At 37.7% G+C, this 18,420-nt stretch overlaps 1 protein-coding gene across 2 annotated transcripts in view; it reads right to left on the bottom strand.

Moving 5' to 3' along the window:
* CDK14 (cyclin dependent kinase 14) overlaps window positions 1-18,420 on the bottom strand; it is a 567,294-nt gene that overhangs the window by 181,840 nt on the left and 367,034 nt on the right. For both annotated transcript variants that reach the window (XM_036862811.1, XM_036862812.1), the window contains one exon: window positions 17,982-18,075. In XM_036862811.1, coding sequence (XP_036718706.1) covers window positions 17,982-18,075 — 94 coding nt within the window. The remainder of the gene's footprint in view (window positions 1-17,981; window positions 18,076-18,420) is intronic.

The following is an 18,420-nucleotide window of genomic DNA, read 5'->3' as shown; positions in this document are numbered from 1 at the left end:
GTTCTTCTAAGACTTTCTTGGATCCTATCCCAGTGCAATAAACATAAGGCTTGGCTTGTCAGGCCTGGCTGACATCAGTGGAAACAATCTGGAATAAGTGTGCACATCAGCAAGAAGGAAAGCACAGATGCTTTGGAGACAGGCATGAGAAAGGACAGTAAGATATCGAGCAGTGAAATGGAAGTAGCCTATAGTGGACATATTTGTAGTTTTTTACTTTAATATAGGCTTTTGAACACTAAATTCAAATTATAGGCTAGATTCTTGACATCTGTCAAACTCATGGGCTGCAGGCCTACCAGTGGATGGTAAGTCAAAAGGCACGAGGAAATGAGCGTTCTGTTGTGGTTCATTCAGTTCCCTAACTTTCTGAGCAAAGGAATAGCAAGCAGTTGGCTTATTTAAAAATCACAGCTTGCTTCTTGAAGCATTTGCATGAATAAAATCATCACTTTGGAAACTCCAAGACAAAGAAACACATATATCAGTACAGAAAATGAAACCATTGCATCGTATGTCTGAGTCATTATTTTTTCTCAAATTGGTATTAAAGAAATGCTAAAGTGGTGGCTGAGACAATAGTTTGCTAGTAAGTAATAATTCAATACTTGTAAGTCAGAAATATGTATGTTTTAATCAACAGGCCACTCTCTATCTTAACGCTCAAAGGTAAAAGTTTCATTAATTGCTATTAACGTCACTGCATTTTGTGTGATAGACAATATTCTGTAGCACCTCTTACCTTTTTTTTTTTTAAAGTAATGTTGACACAGATTTATTCAAATGAATGAATGCTCCCATTGTAACTAACTCATCCCACCTTAAATACACAGGAAGAGGAGTGATCACCAGCAATGTTCCCCAACCATACTCTCTACTCCCAAAGTACTGATTATACGTTGTTTTTTTTTTATCTTACTAAGAACTTTTATTTCCTTTTTAGCCTAAACACATATAGCTAGCTGATGTAAACTAGTAACAAACTGATTATAGGTTTTTAATGCCTCACCTTGACCTTGTTTCTATCCTGCTAGCCACTCTACTTGAGGACCTGATACTTACTTATCTTTGCATCTCCCTGCTCCACCTACCACAGCTTCCATTAAGTTGCCAGGAAATAAATATTTTTATTGCCTGTCTACTCCCTTCCACATAGTGGCTCATTGACAGAAAAAAAGGTATAATTCCTAGAAGGGGAATCTTACTATTGACTCAAAAGAGAACAGATTTTGAGAACAGTATTCTGCTTTTTTAAAAATAAATTTATTTATTTATTTTGGGCTGCGTTGGGTCTTTGTTGCTGCATGTGGGCTTTCTCTAGCTGTGGCGAGCGGGGGCTACTCTTCATTGAGGTACGCGGGCTTCTCATTGCGGTGGCTTCTCTTGTTGCAGAGCACGGGCTCTAGGTGCACCGGCTTCAGTAGTTGTGGCTCGCAGGCTCTAGAGCACAGACTCAGTAGTTGTGGCGCACGGGCTTAGTTGCTCTGCGGCATGTGGGATCCTCCCGGACCAGGACTCAAACCCATGTCCCCTGCATTGGCAGGCGGATCCCTAACCACTGTGCCACCAGGGAAGTCCCCAGTATTCTGCTTTGATTCATCTACAACATCTTTTATTTTTTCCTGATAGATTTTATTTTATGGAGCAGTTTCAGGTTCACAGCAAAATTGAGCGGAAGGTGCAGAGATTTCCCATATAATAGCATCTTTTATGATTTGCAAAAATTGAGCTTAATATTTGGAAAGATGAACAAACACTGTATTATATTTGTTAATTTTTTTTGCCAGATAGAAGGTTGTAATTTCACTAAAGTTAATGCCTTTTCCATTTCACATCCAATTTGACATCATGGTATATCAGGAAGATCACAGTTACGAGAAGAGTCACTGTACATACTACTTGATTATTTGTCTAAAAACAATTTTCACTATAAGGAAGAAAATTAATAAGGAATTGGCAATCAAATTTAGTTCTCTTATGATTTTAGCTTCCTGATTTCCTCAGAGTGGCACTCCCAGTGCAAAGTACTAAAAAGAAGACTCAATGAAAATTTTGTCAAACTTCTTCAAAATAGAAATTTACTGAAGCCCACTTCCGGGCATATTGTAGGCACTCACAACTGCTGAATGAATTGAATCACATTCCAAGAGTCAATAATCAGATTAAAATGTGCAGACATCACCATTCTGTGTGAGAGACAAACAATATTTCCTTTTATTGGGAATAAGATGGGATCCAAAAATAAGCCTAATATTACTCTCCAAAAAATGTTTTATTAACAACTTTCAGCTATTTACTTTTCACTTGGCAAACATGAAACATTTTTAATATTGAATTTTACTTAGAGCAAATTGATAGTAATTTGTTCTACTGAGCTTCAATAAAATGAACTCTGCATTTGAATGTTAAATGTTATCTGCTGTGAGTGATTTACATATTATTAGAACAAGGAACTGCAAAAGAAGAAATTAAAGGAAAATATGAACTCAGATTTATTTTAAAACTAACAAACAAACGAAGGGAAATTGTCTTTAATTTTTAAAGTGGTTCTTAATATCATCTCCACAGAGTTCCCTCAAAAGATGCATTTTAAAAAGAACACAGTGAAGTTTTAAAAATGCAATAGTTCTCTCATCACGAGTTTATTCCTGCAGCGTCAGGGAACACACTAATTCTTGATTCACACAAAGTACTCCTTTCTTCTGCATCCCTACTTCCAAATCCTAAACTCTATCGGGGGAATAAGAGCAAAAATAACTGCAAGGCAAGGTTGAAGTTGAAGGGAGACAGCAGAGAGGATCCGGTAAAGAAACCAAGAGGTCCAAAAGAAGGAGAGATAATTTGTAATTGGGAAAACAGAGAAAAATTCATTAGAGGGGAAAACATTTCTAATATTTAGAATGGGTTAGATTTAGACATTGGAGATTGGAGGAATTCCCGGCAGGTGTAAAGGCACAGAAGTTTGAGAGCATAGGATGTATCCTTCTACCAATTCTTGCATCTTTACAAAAGACTGGACAAGATGAAAGGCAAAGTATGACAAGACTGCCATTTGCTCTGGTCACAGAGAATAATATCCTCCCAAGCAGAGACTCAAGTTCACTGATAATTTTAATATGTAAACTTATTCAAAACTAACAGAAGGGCTTCCCTGGTGGCGCAGTGGTTAAGCATCCGCCTGCCAATGCAGGGGACACGGGTTCGAGCCCTGGTCCGGGAAGATCCCACATGCCGCGGAGCAGTTAAGCCCGTGAGCCACAACTACTGAGCCTGCGCTCTAGAGCCCACGCGCCACAACTACTGAAGCCCGTGCACCTAGAGCCTGTGCTCTGCAACAAGAGAAGCCACAGCGATGAGAAGCCTGTGCACCGCAACAAAGAGTAGTCCCCACTCGCTGTAACTAGAGAAAGCCCGCGTGCAGCAACGAAGACCCAATGCAGCCAAAAATAAATAAAATAAAATAAATAAATTTATATAAAAAAAAAAACTAACAGAAGCCTGAGTTTATATTAGACACAATACAAGAATAAAATTCATTGAATGGTACATTTAAAATAGACAATTCTCAAGATAATGTGGTAATATATACAATGAAATATTATTCAGCAATAAAAAAGAATGAAATCTGGCCATTTGTGACATCCCTGGACCTTGAGGGCATTATACTAAGTGAAGTAAATCAGACAGAGAAAGACAAATACTGTATGATCTCACTTATATGTGGAATCTAAAAATCAAAACAAAACAAAACAACAAACCAAGCTCACAGACACAGAGAACAGATTGGTGGTTACCAGAAATGGGGGGGGGGTAGTGCGGGAGGGGTGGGCAAAATGGGTGAAGGGGGTCAAACTGTACAAACTTCTAGTTATATAATAAATAAACTAGGGATGTAAAATAAATAAATGGATAAAAACAAAATAAAATAGACAGTTCTCAACATTTTTCCAGTACAACTAAACTCACAGATAAAGAGATTTTGGGAAGAATTAAAAAAAAAAAAAAAAAGCCATAGTCTACACACTACCTGGAAAATGTATGCCTGTCATTTTCAAAAGAGGTGAGTGAGATAAAGAACAAATTCAGCTCCAAGGTCAGATAATCTGTTAACCTGACTTAGGAGAAAACCATTCTCTACAGGACATGCTCCAACGACTTAGGTGTATTATTTTATGTGATAAATTTTAATCAACCAGCCATAGCTTTCTATCAAGATATAAAATAATGAGACATGAGATCAATTTTAAACAGAATGTTTTGAGGATGCTCTTTTTCCTTGCAGGGGGTTTTGCAGGAGATGATACAAGGTCAGGTTTTAAATGAATTCACACCTCACAAAAAGATTAACAGCCTGGACAGATTTATCCTTTCGGGTAAAGTCTTCTGAGGCATAAGAAAAGGTAGGCTGCAAAATGAGGGAGGAAACCAGAATGTTAATCAAGTAATCAGGCCAGATAAGAAGTTATAGCAGCTGGGATATGATGATTACCTGTGATGATTACAGATCTTTGCTTGTGTACACAATACTAATAATAGTTACATAACATTATTAATATAAAGCCATGTGAAAGAAGCCCCCAAATATACTCATTATAAGGCATGCCCCTTGAGAATCATATCAAAAGTATCCCTGTAAGAAACACAGGACTTGGTTGGACTGAATAATGATTTCTATATTCTGGATAGTAAGCCCATACTACCTAGGTTTTTAGGTTGCCACATGAGGCCAGAAAATTTAAAACATGCATAACATTTCAAAGCATGACATGCACCTTTTAAAGTAAGAGTTTCTTAGCCAGAAGGACTCATCAACCAGGGTCTGCTCGTTTGTCTGAACGCACAGAGTCCCATCCCTGGAAACCTGATTCTAAAGGCCCTGAGTGGGGCCTAAGAATGTGTATTCAAGAAATGATTCCCAACATCGAGACTTTGCTGTGATATTATTGAGACACTAAATCAACGCCAGCGTTTGCCTACCCCAGATTTCTCATGACATGAGAAAAAATAAATTTTTATATTGTTTAAAAAATAAATTAAAAACATAAATAAAAATTAAAAAAAGAAATGATTCCCAAGTCAACCTCATGCACACTCATGGTTATGAATCAGAGCACAAACAACCAAACAAACAACTACAAAACAAGAGTATTTTGGTGGAAGAGTCAGCAGACTTAGGATATAGTTTCAGTTCTGGCACTTATTGAACATGCCTTCTTAGGCAAGTTCATATAATCTCTGAAGATCGTTTTCTCAGCTATAAAGCAACAGCTATAGCACCTACTCTTTCTTGGTCCTGGGATCAAAGGAGATGTATTAGTTATCGATCGCTGTGGAACAAGTTACTCCAGAACTTAGCGCCTTTAAGTAACAGACACTTACCATCTCCATACTTTCTGTTGGTAGGAATCCAGGTGTACCTTTGTTGGGTTGTTAGTCAGACAGGAGCGGATCCCCACCCCATCCTGGACCAGGTCCTCTTTCTCTTTCCCCGCCCCACCCCTGGACACTGGTGATCGGAACACGCCCAGAGATCCTCCCTTTTTGTAGTCAAGGACCGCAAAGTTTCCAGCCTTATCAGGACCAAACAAAAGAAAACCCACCAGCACAGGTTGGCACCAAGCGGTTGGCAGATGCACCAAGACCTAAAAGGGGACTCAAAGTAACCCAGGGTTCACTATGCTGTACTTGTAATAAATTAGCACTGTGGTTTTCGCCCCCCACTCCCAATGGATTTCACTTTGGTGCTTGTGGGTAAGTGCCTGCACACTACAAGAACAGTTATATAACCTAAAGCTGTCAATCAACTTGTCAGTCAAATGATGCAGGACACAGGGAGGGACTTCCCACCACTCTGAAAAAGCAACCCGACCCTCACTGTGGGGCTGCTTCTGGTTTCCAGACAGCTTGCTCCCCTTCTCTCTCTCAGAAGCATACTTTTGCTTTGCTTAATAAAACTCTTGCTACTTAAAACTGCTCTGTCTCTTGATTGAATTCTTTCCTTTGGGGGACAAGGACCAAGGAAATTGCCATTTTGGCAGTAACACCTTAACTGTGTGCCTCTGGCTCAGAGTCTCTCACAAGGCAGCAATTAAAGTGCTAACTATGGCTGTGGTCTCACATATAAAAAGTTCAACTAGGGGAGGGACCCACTTCCATGCTCACTCACACTGCTGTTGCCAAGTCTCAGGTCTTCATCCGCTGCTGGCTAGAAACATCAGTTCCTTGACACAAAGGTCCCTCCACAGAACAACTTACAACATGGCAGCTGGCTTCTCTCAGAGTGAGCCAGTGAGACTGTAAGAGAGGGTGAGCAAGAAGGAAGTAGCAACCTTTCTGTAACTTAGTCGCGGAAGTAATATCCCAATCTCTTTTGTCACAGGCTATTCATTAGAAGCAAGTCTTTAGGTCCAGCCCACACTCAAGGGGAGGGGATTACACAAGGGCATAAATACCAGGAGGTGGGGATCACTGGGAGCCATCTTAGATGCTGTGTACCACAAGAGTTGACATGTGATGTTCTGAGGAATGAAAGACTTATATGTGGAAACACGTTCCAAATGAAAAAAAAAATTAAGGTAGAATTTGAGTTATAGAAGTCTACTTTATGGATAACATTCTGAGAATTTGCTGAGAAGTGTCACCACCTCATTCACCTCAGGTGTGTCACACTATGGCAGTATTTCACCATTTTTTTTTCAGTCTGACACATCTGTGAACTTGTTAGTCAAAAAAGGAAGAAAAGGAGGGTGAGCAAATAAGGGACCTCGTGACCCACCAATTAACACTCTGTGACAACTCACACTTTCATATTTATCATGGGAAGCAGTATGGTAATGGCTATAAGGAGTATGGGAAAAACAACAAAAATTTTAGAAGCTTGATAAAACTGTTTCCCAGATGGTTTTTTCCTACAAAGCTGTTTATCAGCTCAAAATGGTAATATGCCCTAATGGAACTGTATCAATACATAATCAATGTCGCAGTTTTAAAACATGGCCCCAGCATTCTTGACACTCTTTCCATCTAGAACTGGGGTCTATGTCCCTTCCTCTTGACTCTGGGTGAGGGTTTGTGACTGCTTTGGCTGACAGGGTCACTGTATGAATTCTGAAGCTAAGTTAAGAGAAACATGCAGCTTCTATCTGGTCCTCTTAGGACACCCACTCTTGAAACACAACCACCATCCCATGAGGAAGCTCCAACTAGCCCACATGGAGAAAACCCACGTAGGGCCTCAAGACTACGAAGAGAGAGATATTTGGCTAGTCCCCAACTGCTCCAGCTTCTGATTGCTTCTGTTCCAGCCACCATCTGTCTTCAACCATACATCTGCAACCATGTGAGAGACACCCAAGTCCATAACTGCCTGGCCCATCCCTTACTGAATTCTTGACCCTAAAACTATGACAAATAATTTTAAAATATGACTGTTGTTGATTTAACCCAGAGTTTTAAGGTGGTTACATAACAAGAGATAACTGCAACAGCCAGTAAGTAATCCCATACTGACAATAGGTTAAAACATTCTCAAAACATTTAAGACTGTTAGACTACAGATATGAACCACTGCCTCCAGAAAAGTCTTCGTAAAAACTATTACAATTGGGAAACATTTATAGCTAGGATGGATATGCCTAAAAGTAATCTTATGTTAATAGGAAAGTAAACTATTACACATCATAGAAATTGGAAACAAAGCATTTCTATGCCTATAATAACGTCTCAGATCAACAGCTGATTAACAAATGTGGTCAGCAACGACCTCCTTCTCTTGTCATATCACATATCATAATACCATTTGGTATTACACCAGCTTTGCAAATATTATCCATTTCCTTCAACATCTACCCCTGCAGATGCACATTACTGTCAGCCACATCCCCTCCCTTTCATTTAAGAATCATGCAGATCATGATACCTTCAAATTCCTTTTTTTCTCCTCTACAATATTTATTTAAATCTTCCTCTCCTTCCTTTCCTTTCTTCTTTCTTATCTTCGAGAAAATCTTTTCATCCACATTTTCAAGGCACTGTCTCTTCCACCCATCCACTCTTGCCTCCCAATACCTTGATCTGTCAAATATGCTTTCTTGTATCTTTGGTGTCCTTTACCTTCCAAACATCCTGGTCTTCACTATTTAAAAAAATATTTATGACACATTATAAAATTTATAAATCTTGACTTAAAAAATACCCTTAAGGTGACATCTAATCCTATTTACTCAGCCAATTCTCAGATTGTCTATACTCAATGTTTCCATTTTTTCACTGCGCACTTACTCTTTAAACCCATTGTAACCTGACTTTAAATATCCAACCCTATTGGAACTATTCCGTCAGAAGTTACCACCTGTGGCCTTTTTTCAGCACCATCCTCCACTGACTTCACTGTACTATTTGGTGCAGTTGATAAAGCTTTCCTTTTTTGAAATTCTTCTACTTTTGACTTAAAAAAAAAGTGTTCTCTGGCTCTCCTTGAATTCTAGATATTCTTTCTCTGTTCTCTCCTCCAAAGCACTGTCTACTGTCCAAATCAGAAACATTTCCCACTTTCTTGTATCTACACCAACATTTAAATCAGGAAGCCCAAATCTCTTGCTCCAGCATAATTCCAAGTTGCAACATGCACACAGGTATACTTCAAACTCTCTTATTGATTTGCTCAATCTGATGTTTGAATATTAACCTATATAGGAATTTAATGCTTTACACAAAGCAAGGACTTCTCATATAAGAAAATGCTTTCTATAAAGGAGGTCAAAGTAATAAGAGCATTTCTCCTTGATGCAGTGGGAAGAACGATCCTTAATTTGACAAATTCAGGCCTGAGAACTCTGATTTTAATACTCTTATCATTAAGCACAAACAGGTTGCTATTCTCTCCACCTAAATGCTCTGAGCCCTATATCTGCACGTCTTGTGCCTTGACTAACTTCACTCAATGCACAAGTATCAGGATCCTCGAGAGAGACTTCCCCAGTATGCCATATGTAAAGTGGCATTCCTCATGCAACACTCATGAGACACATTATATATTTATTTGCTCATTGTCTATCTTCCCTCACAGGAATATAGGTTCCTATAGGCTCCACAAGAGCAGGGACTTCGTTTTGTGCAATGCTGTCTCCCCAGAACATGGAAGAGTATTGAGCCCATAGTAACCACATAATAAATATTTGCTGAAAAATGAATAACAATGAGAAAGTGAATGATTTAATGAAAATCTTCTCATTTTCCATTTATAGAAAGTTTGTAACACTATAAAGTAAATGTAAGAATCCTCAAGGTAAAAAAATATTTTTTTCACCATGCGAGTCTATTCAAATCTGTAGGTAACAGCCAGCTAATCTTCAAATAAATGTTTCTTTGTAAAAAGTAATGTGATTACCTATTCTGTAGTGAAATATCCCTCTGTCTTTGTTTTCTTCTCAAGACAAATGACCTTACTGAAGTTTGCTACAAAAATTTCAATAGCTTATTGGCACAGAACTTTCTTTATTAGAATACATATCTAATGTCTCCATATATGAATCGCTCAATTTTTATTTCTCTAACATCTTCATTTTCACTGGCTCTGTATCATGTTTCTTCCTCATGGATGTCTGTTTTTCATAGAACACTTGACCTGGGAAGACCTTAAGATAGCGTTAGTCCAGGGGTTTCCAACCTTTCTTTTAGCAGCGAGATCTATCTCACATACAAAATCTTGATGAAAGCAGAGCCAGGAGTGGAGGGGTCGGAGCTGGCCTCCCTTGAGGCTACACTTACCTTGACTCCAGCACCCCTGAGACACTGAGGAGAATCATAAGTCTCCTTTCAAAACCATGGACAGTCTAATAAATTTCCCTAATTAAACCCAGATGCATGTTCTGTGTCGACCCTTCCATTTCTCCAGAAGGAAACCCTTCTCATCCTCTGGGCTAAAAGCATGAGCTGCAAAAGTACAGCATGTGTGCCACATACTATACAGGCAGTGGAGGCACACGCTGAGGGAGCACAGAAAGGAAGGGCACTGGCCTCAAAATTCCTCACCCACCAGCTAACCAGACCTGAGCTGATACATAACCTCCCTCGAGGGAGTGATTATTTTTCTCCTTTTTTCTCCTCACTTCTCTGCTGCCTGCCCTTACCTTGACCTTTGTGTAATTGTCCTGATTCTCTCCTGCTTTAGCTCCCCACCCCCATCCCACCCCCACAAACCATGAGCATCCCTAAAGCCTAGGCAGTGCTCCTCTGGTCCTCCTCCACTTTCTCATTATTTAAGAACCAGTACAGTTTAGGTCCCAACATTGTCTGGTTTGGGTCAACAATCCCTTGATCCTCATTTTTCTCCTAATTCTGTTCAGTAAGACTTGTGTACTGGACATCTCCACCTGGGGTCACCTGCTATCATATAAAGTCCAGTCCCTGAGCTCTCTTCTTCCTCTCCCTCCACTGGCACTCCTTTTCTTTCTTTTTTTCTTTTCTTTTTTTTTTGATAATTATGCCATCACTTCCATTAATCTTTTTTTTAATTTTATTTTTTTTTTAATTTTATGGCTATGTTGGGTCTTCATTGCTGTGCACAGGCTTTCTCTAGTTGCCGTGAGCGGGGGCTACTCTTCATTGCAGAGCACATGCTTCTCATTGCAGTGGCTTCTCTTGTTGCAGAGCACGGGCTCTAGGCACACGGGCTCAGTAGTTGTGTCTCGTGGGCTCTAGAGCACAGGCTCAGTAGTTGTGTCTCATGGGCTCTAGAGTGCAGGCTCAGTAGTTGTGGCACACAGGCTCAGTAGTTGTGTCTCGTGGGCTCTAGAGCACAGGCTCAGTAGTTGTGGCACATGGGCTCAGCATTTGTGGCTCGGGGGCTCTAGAGTGCAGGCTCAGTAGTTGTGGCACATGGGCTTAGTTGCTCCGCGGCATGTGGGATCTTCCCGGACCAGGGATAAAACCCATGTCCCCTGCACTGGTAGGCGGATTCTCAACCACTGCACCACCAGGGAAGTCCCAGTGGCACTCCTTTTCAATGTCCCCATTATTTTCCATGACTTCATGGAGCACTTAGTTCCCCAAGCTTGAAACTCTGAAGTTATCTTTGACTCCTTTCTCTTCCAAATCATTTATGTACAAGATGTATTACAACAGTTTTGCAACAACATCCTCCTGACCTGACTGTCTGGAAGCTGTTCTAATGTAGCACAGCTAACAGTACATTTGAGGTGAGCAGGGACCGTGTCTGTCGGTTTTCCACTGCCTGTAGGCACAGAGCCTGGTATGGAATAGATGCCTAAAAATTCTTGTTGAAAGTATAACTGAATGGGTTAAAATTTACTGTAGCATAAAAACCGTAAGCAAATTACCTAGTACTGTAATAGGGCAATGTGTTAGTACATTTGGGAACATTAATAAGATATTATAGCATAATTAAAATAATATTCTCAAGCGTATATTAATGGCTTGGAAATTGCTCCCTATTAAATGTGAAAATAAAGAGAAGCTGAATACAAAACCCATAAATCTATTATTAACCCAATGGTAAAAATCTAGAAAAGAAAATACAAAAATATTTAACACTGGTTATCTCTAAATGGTGGTTTTAATTTCTTTTCATACGGCTTTAAAATTTTTCTAGCTACCTTATTTTTTATAAGCTTAAGACTCTGAAAAAGATTTGCCACCATGGAAATAACCAGGACTATTGATGAGACTTGAAAGAAACAGGCACAAATTAAAAGAGGCATTTATTTTAGGGTGGGTGGTATTATAATCCACCTCCCCGACTTTGTTTTTCTAAAATCAGCTTTAAAAAACATTGCTTAATATTTTCAGTATCCTTCACTCCAACATGTATTGCTTAGTTCTCTCCTTCTGTCAGCCTTTATATAGTTGAGTTTATCATTATATCATATTACATTAATTTTGCTGAAATGCCATTTTAACCTTATTATTCTTTTGTTAAAAATTGTACTGTCTCCTTATTACTTATAGATGAAATAAAATTAAAAGTGCTCAGTCTATCAAAGTCCAAACTTCAACATCCAATCTCACCTTCCACGCATACAGGACAGACTCCTACTGTGCCTACTCCACTCCTGGACTGTTGCCTGATATTCCCCATATCCCTTACTCCACTTCAAATCTTATACTTCCTTCCATGCTTAACAAAAATGTTCTTAGAAATTTCCTTTGAACCCCCACAGCCCTTATGCATAATCCTGTAATATGCAATTTTAGAATTAAAAAAGGTTAGAGCTGCAAGACACTATTGAAATCATTTGGTTCAATTCCTCCCTTTACAGATGCAGAAACTACAATCCCATTAGAAAAGGTGGCTTGTTCAGGGAAAAAAAACAATCTAGGATTAGAATTCAATATTGAACTCTTAGAGTTTAGTATTTTAACTAATACAGGATCTACTACATTACTGGATCTCCCATCTGTTGATCAATTGCTCAGCAATTTTTCATGACTCCATTCCTAATGGTATGTCTTGCCTGCCTATCTTGATTGCCCTCATTTGGTCCAGGGCAGATACCCTGGCACAGAATTCCTTTCCATCTCCATTGTACCTAGTGTTGCAGAGGGAGTGCTGAAGAAGTATGGCGGACATCACCTCAAGCAACCCAGTGATGGAAGTGAAGATACAAATCTGTGACAGCAATATTCCATCTTAACAATGTGGCTGCTACATCCAATTGGATGGTAATGACCATCAAAGGAGGCGGTGTCAACTTTCTTTTACATTCTATATGGCCGTTCTAGCCAATCATGAAACCTCAGGGTTATGGTTCCCATTAAGATCCTAGAAAGAGAGCCAGGATGGGGAAACAAGGACTGGAACCGGGTCTACAGGTTACGTCTCTGCAGTCAGTTCAATTGTAAAACACAGAGGCTTAAGGAAGGATCTGACTCAAAAGCCAGGCTGAGTAGATTTCAAAGTTGCCAGAGGCTCTTTTCACACACACACACAAATACACACACACACACTCTCTTTTAAATTCTGAATGATATATACACGGAAGAGAAACATTCTAACAACTGTACCAATCAAATAATGTACAATATGTTAACAAATAACTGGTGGATGAAACTCCACTGCAAACCAGAAGACCAGGAGACAGGGAAAAGTGAGCTTCTTGGGGTTAATCAACATTCAAAGGCAGGGAGAACTAGAACAGGCCCCCAGAACACAGTCACGCCAGCCCCTCTGTCGTGGCTGCTGTACTCTGGGGCCATGAGCCATATAAACCCAGAAGCATCTGCCAAAGGTTTCAGACAGCTGTGCAAGCACTCTCTGCCATTTGTCCAGCTGTTGTGAAGTGGCAGAAGAATGTCCCCAGGGTTCCATCAAGTAGAGTTCTTTTTCAATTCAGAACAATATGATTAGAATATGAATTTTCTTATTAGTTCTGATTTTGTCACTCTGAATATATATATTTACCTGGGTGAATACATCTACTGCTTATTTTTGCAGCTAACAAAGGTGAATAGAAAACATCATGACATTAAAAAATGAGTAATGTTGGAGAAATGATATTAATCACTCTTTTACTGTAATAGCAGAGTTACTGCTTAGAGATGTAGGTGCCCGTTCACCTGGCAATTCAAAATGTCTTGAATATAATTTGTCAAAATTCTATCACTTTCCTTCCTTTCTTGTATATGAGCATCACAATTTCAAGGAAAATGATTTAATGGTGAAATCTCAGACTGCAGTATAGCCACCTCACCTTACATAGATCAACACAGTTACCCTGTGTGGAAGTGAATGCCCTGGACTTGTTAAGAATGTGAACTGCTCCTTCCCACCAAAGGAAGGAAAAAGAAAAAATAAGAAAAAGAAAACCTTCAGAAGAAAAATATAAAGGCTCTAGTGACTGATCTTTGTTGCTTTTCACATAAAGACTCAGTGTGTGGGAGTTAATTATATTAGTTATCTTGGGTAACAAGCTTGAATTCTGTGCTTCAAAGTTATTAACCAACCACCTTTCTATATACAGTTCACAAGCAAATGAATGGACTTAATCCCTGTATTAAAACACAAAACAAAACGAACAATTCCATGTTTCGTGACTTTTCAAAGTTGATTATCTCCTTGGCAATGCTTTATGAGAGGCCAGATACACAACTGCTGCTTTAGAAAAGAGTCTCTGGCAGTTTACATGAGAAGCCCATGAAAGTGGATTTAATCACATTTAAAAGTCATTCCTCTTCAGACCAGACATAAAAGGTCACCAAGAAAAAGCATTTTTTCCCAGTGATTCAACCACATTGGGTTAGTAAAATTTCTTCTTCCAATGATCGCACAACTCCTGAGAGAGTCTGCTTGTTTAATGTGTCATATGGCTAACATTTGCAAATTTAAACAATTCAGGGGAGGAAATAAAATATTTAAGATGATAACATTTACTGTCAAAAGAAGTTTGCAGATTTCTCTCTCTCTGTTTTTTTTTTTTTGGTTATATCTAATTCTTCAGGGTAAAACATAACATTATTTAACTCTAAAGCAGCAATTTTATATAGATGAGGATCTTTATCTCCTAATTACCAAAGGACTTGGTAATTTTTTACTTGTAAAAATTTTACTTGTAAAAATCATTACACGTGTAAAAAAAACTACAGTAAATGAAGGAGTTATTACCATAAATCATGATGCTTATCTGCATTTAAGGGTCTCTGTGGTCTAATAAGAGCAAACAGTAGCTTGGTGTATCAATATTCCCATAGAAAATTTACAATGATATATTTCTTTGATTTATTAAAAGCCTAGTCATGGCTCAAAGGTCTCTGAATACCCATAAAATTAGGAAATAATTGCCATAAAATTAAGAATTAATAACAAAATCTCCATACAAGAAGCAATTCAACAAGATAGTACCTACTGGAAATGACTTACATTATAAAAATAATATTGAAAATTAAAACTTTGACTAAGCTATATCAATAAACTATGTTTTCATGAAACAAAATTTTTGGTACGACTGCTATAGAATATACCTCATTTATATAACCATTTCTTTTTCTTTTAAATTTACCCTGAAATAATGTGTATGCAGGGACATTTCTTTCTATATAATTTCCCTTTGAAGTTTTCTGATTTCAAATATAGTAAATTAATGATTTTAGCATAAAAAATAGGTAATTTGACAAGGTTATGTAAGTATTGTTCAATAGCTATCAGGGAGTGAATAGTTAAGTGGAATCTAAAGTTTAGGAAATTATTATCAGAATATAATTAAGTGGTATTATTATTATTATATTTGAGCTTTAAATAAATTAAAAAGCTAAATATTTAAAGATATGTTTTGGCATAAAGATCTATATGATGCAAAGTATAGCCCATTAAAATTCCCTCTCCTGTCATGTTTTTCACAATATGTGAACAAGTTAATTGTATTTTGGGGAAAATAACTGTGGAAAGTTACTTAAAACAGCTGAATGAAAATAAAGGCTTGATTAGAAAAAAGGAAAAGAGAAATATGTCTATGTTAAATTTATGCTAAGGGCCATGAAATATGAATAAAGAGATATTATTTTTTCTTGGCTGGGAAAGCTCATTTTATATCATTTCTTTGTAATATAATCCATAGGCTCAATACAATCTCAATGAAATCAATAAGCGACTTTCTTGACAACAGAGAGAAGGAAGTGTTTCATGAGTTTAGATGGAGGGAATGAAGTGTAAGAATGGTCAACAGACTTATGAAAATTAAACTGTATTCAATTCAGAACTTTCAATTCTAATAATTTTTCTTAACTAATAGGATAACTGTGCAAAGAATATTTCTGACAGCTCTTTATAATAGTTAAAAACTATAAACAAGCCATCAGTATCGGGCTGATTAAGCAAATAATTCTCATCCATACGATGAAATACTCATCACTAAGAATGATGATAAGTTTCTGGATTTATTTTCCAATGAAAGGTGTTAACTACCTATTGTTAAGTGAAAAAAGAAAGTTACAAAATAGTATACAAGATACAATTTAATTTTTTTAGCATGTGTAGAAATGGAAGATATATACCAAAATACTAAACATAATTTTCTCTGGGTAGTAGGACAAAGGGGTTTTTCAATTTTTATACTTTTTGACATTGTGGGAATTTCCCCACAATTATAAGGCTGCATTATTATAATCATAAGACATTATTTTAACACTGTGTGGGAATTTATGGATGATAATAATAATTAAGTAAAACTGAAAGGAAGTGGATACAGATAGCCTCTGGGAGAAGAAACCAATAAGATAAGACTTTGAAGAAAGTTTCTATAATATTAGGGACTCTGCTGTTTGTCCACCCACTGTGAATACACAGGGATGCCTGGGGTATAGGATACTGCAAGGAGGAATCACGTGTGCTTTGATTTTCTAGTTTTCATTTTCCTTTTCTTATCATTTAATGCTGACATCAAGGTGAACACAGCAGCGATGGAGTCTCAATTCATATCACTATACCCTCCTGTGGTCCTTGTACTTAATATGAAAGCTACATTTTAAGGGTGTACTTGCATAATCCAGTAAGTGCATGTCTTCACAAGGTCCATTCTAAAATGTGCACCAGTGATTTCACATGGGAGATTTATTTTAAAAAAGTATGATAATGTGGTTAACTGCTACAATGTATATAGTCTGACTCCTTTTAACAAAAAAAATTAATTTGTCTAGCTCTTATTCCATGTTTTAAATAATAAGTTTATATGAATATTAGCTAATGTGGAAGTTCCACTGAATAAAAATATCTGGTACAAAAATGATTTGATTAAAATAATAACAACACATCTATTGGGTATTTATTATGTGTCAGGCATAGTTCTAAAAGCGCTTTATGTAATTAAGTTAATTATTCCTCAAAACAATCTATGAGGTAGGTGTTACCATTATCCCTTATTTTACCCACAGGAAAACTAAGGTTCAGAGAACTAAGTCCTTTGTCCAAAGTGACAGAGCAGGTGACAAACCCAGCTCATCTGGCTACAGAACAAATTTTATTTTTATTTTTCACAGATTTACAAAAATTTTTAAATTTAAAATTTTAGAGTAGTTTTAGATTTATAGAAAAGTTGTGAAGAGTAGTACAGAGAGTTCCTATATACTCCTCACCAGTTTCCCTGATTGATGAAATCTTACATTACAGGGAACCTCCATCACACCTAAGGAGCACACACTGCTATGCTGATATTAACTAAACTGCACACTTCACTTGTATTTAACTAATTTTTCCCTAATGTTCTTCTTCTGTCTCAGGATTCCATGGAGGATACCACATTACATTACGCTGTCATGTCTCCCTAGCCTCCTCTGGGCTGTGACAGTTTTTCAGACTTTCCCTGTTTTTCATGACCTTGACAGTTTTGAAAAGTACTAGTCAGGTGTTTTGTAAATGTCCCTCAGTTTGGGTTTGTGTGATGTGGCTTTCCAGATTAGGCTGGGGTTATGGTTTTCGGAGGAAGACTACAGAGGGGAAGTGCCGTTCTCAATACATTATACAAAGGGTACATGCTACCAATGTGACTTATCTTTGATGATCTTAACCTTGAAGACCGGGCTGAGGTACCATTTGCCTGGTTTCTCCATTTTGAAGTTACTATCCTCCCTTCCCTTCTTTCCATGCTCTACTTTTTAGAAAAAAAGTTACCAATCAAAGCCCACATTTAAGTGGGTAGGAGTGGGAGGGAATAAGATACACCTATTTGAAGGGGGGATATCTATATAAATTATTTGGAATTTTTGTCAGAGCCTTCGTTTTTAACCCACTCCTCTGTATTGCCTCTGACATCCTATCCTTTCTTACCATTTTGGCATATTATTCATGTGCAGTAGTTTAAAAACACAATTCTTCACTAATTTCCTGCTTTTGCAAAGATCCAAAAATATGTTAGAATTAAATGTGACAACCAACAAATTTGTTTGAAATTATTTTCCACTACCACTGTAGGATTTGTCACTGAGGGATGCATTCAAGACCAATTTTTTTCAGAAGTATTCTGTAAAGAACTTACCAGAAATATTCGTTCAAGTTGATCCTGAATGTCTTTCATTCCTGGAAAAGCAGCAACTCCTTGGATCATTTCAACAAAGATGCAGCCGACTCCCCTAAAGAGAGAAGAAAGAATTGTTACTAAAACATCAATATACTCTGCTAAGGATACTAAATCTGGAATTAGAACATCTAATTAGAACATCTAAATTTGGAATTAGAACATCTACTCCTACAAAGGAGAAATAATGAATAAATAATATTCTAAATAAGTATAAAGGGCTGTGTCACATGTACCTAGATCCCTTAACTTTCCTTTCCCTTCTCTGTCTACTGCCCAGAAAGGACTCCAAGTAGATGCAACTACATAGGCTCAGAAAACGGTGCAAACCAATAAAATATAAGCCTCACTGACTACCTCACTCACAGGATATGGCCAAGAAACTCCTTAGCTTGATATA

Source organism: Balaenoptera musculus, chromosome 9, assembly GCF_009873245.2.
Source record: "Balaenoptera musculus isolate JJ_BM4_2016_0621 chromosome 9, mBalMus1.pri.v3, whole genome shotgun sequence".
Lineage (NCBI taxonomy): Eukaryota > Metazoa > Chordata > Mammalia > Artiodactyla > Balaenopteridae > Balaenoptera > Balaenoptera musculus.
Note: the sequence above shows the minus strand (reverse complement) of the source record. Positions and strands in the feature narration are given on the sequence as shown.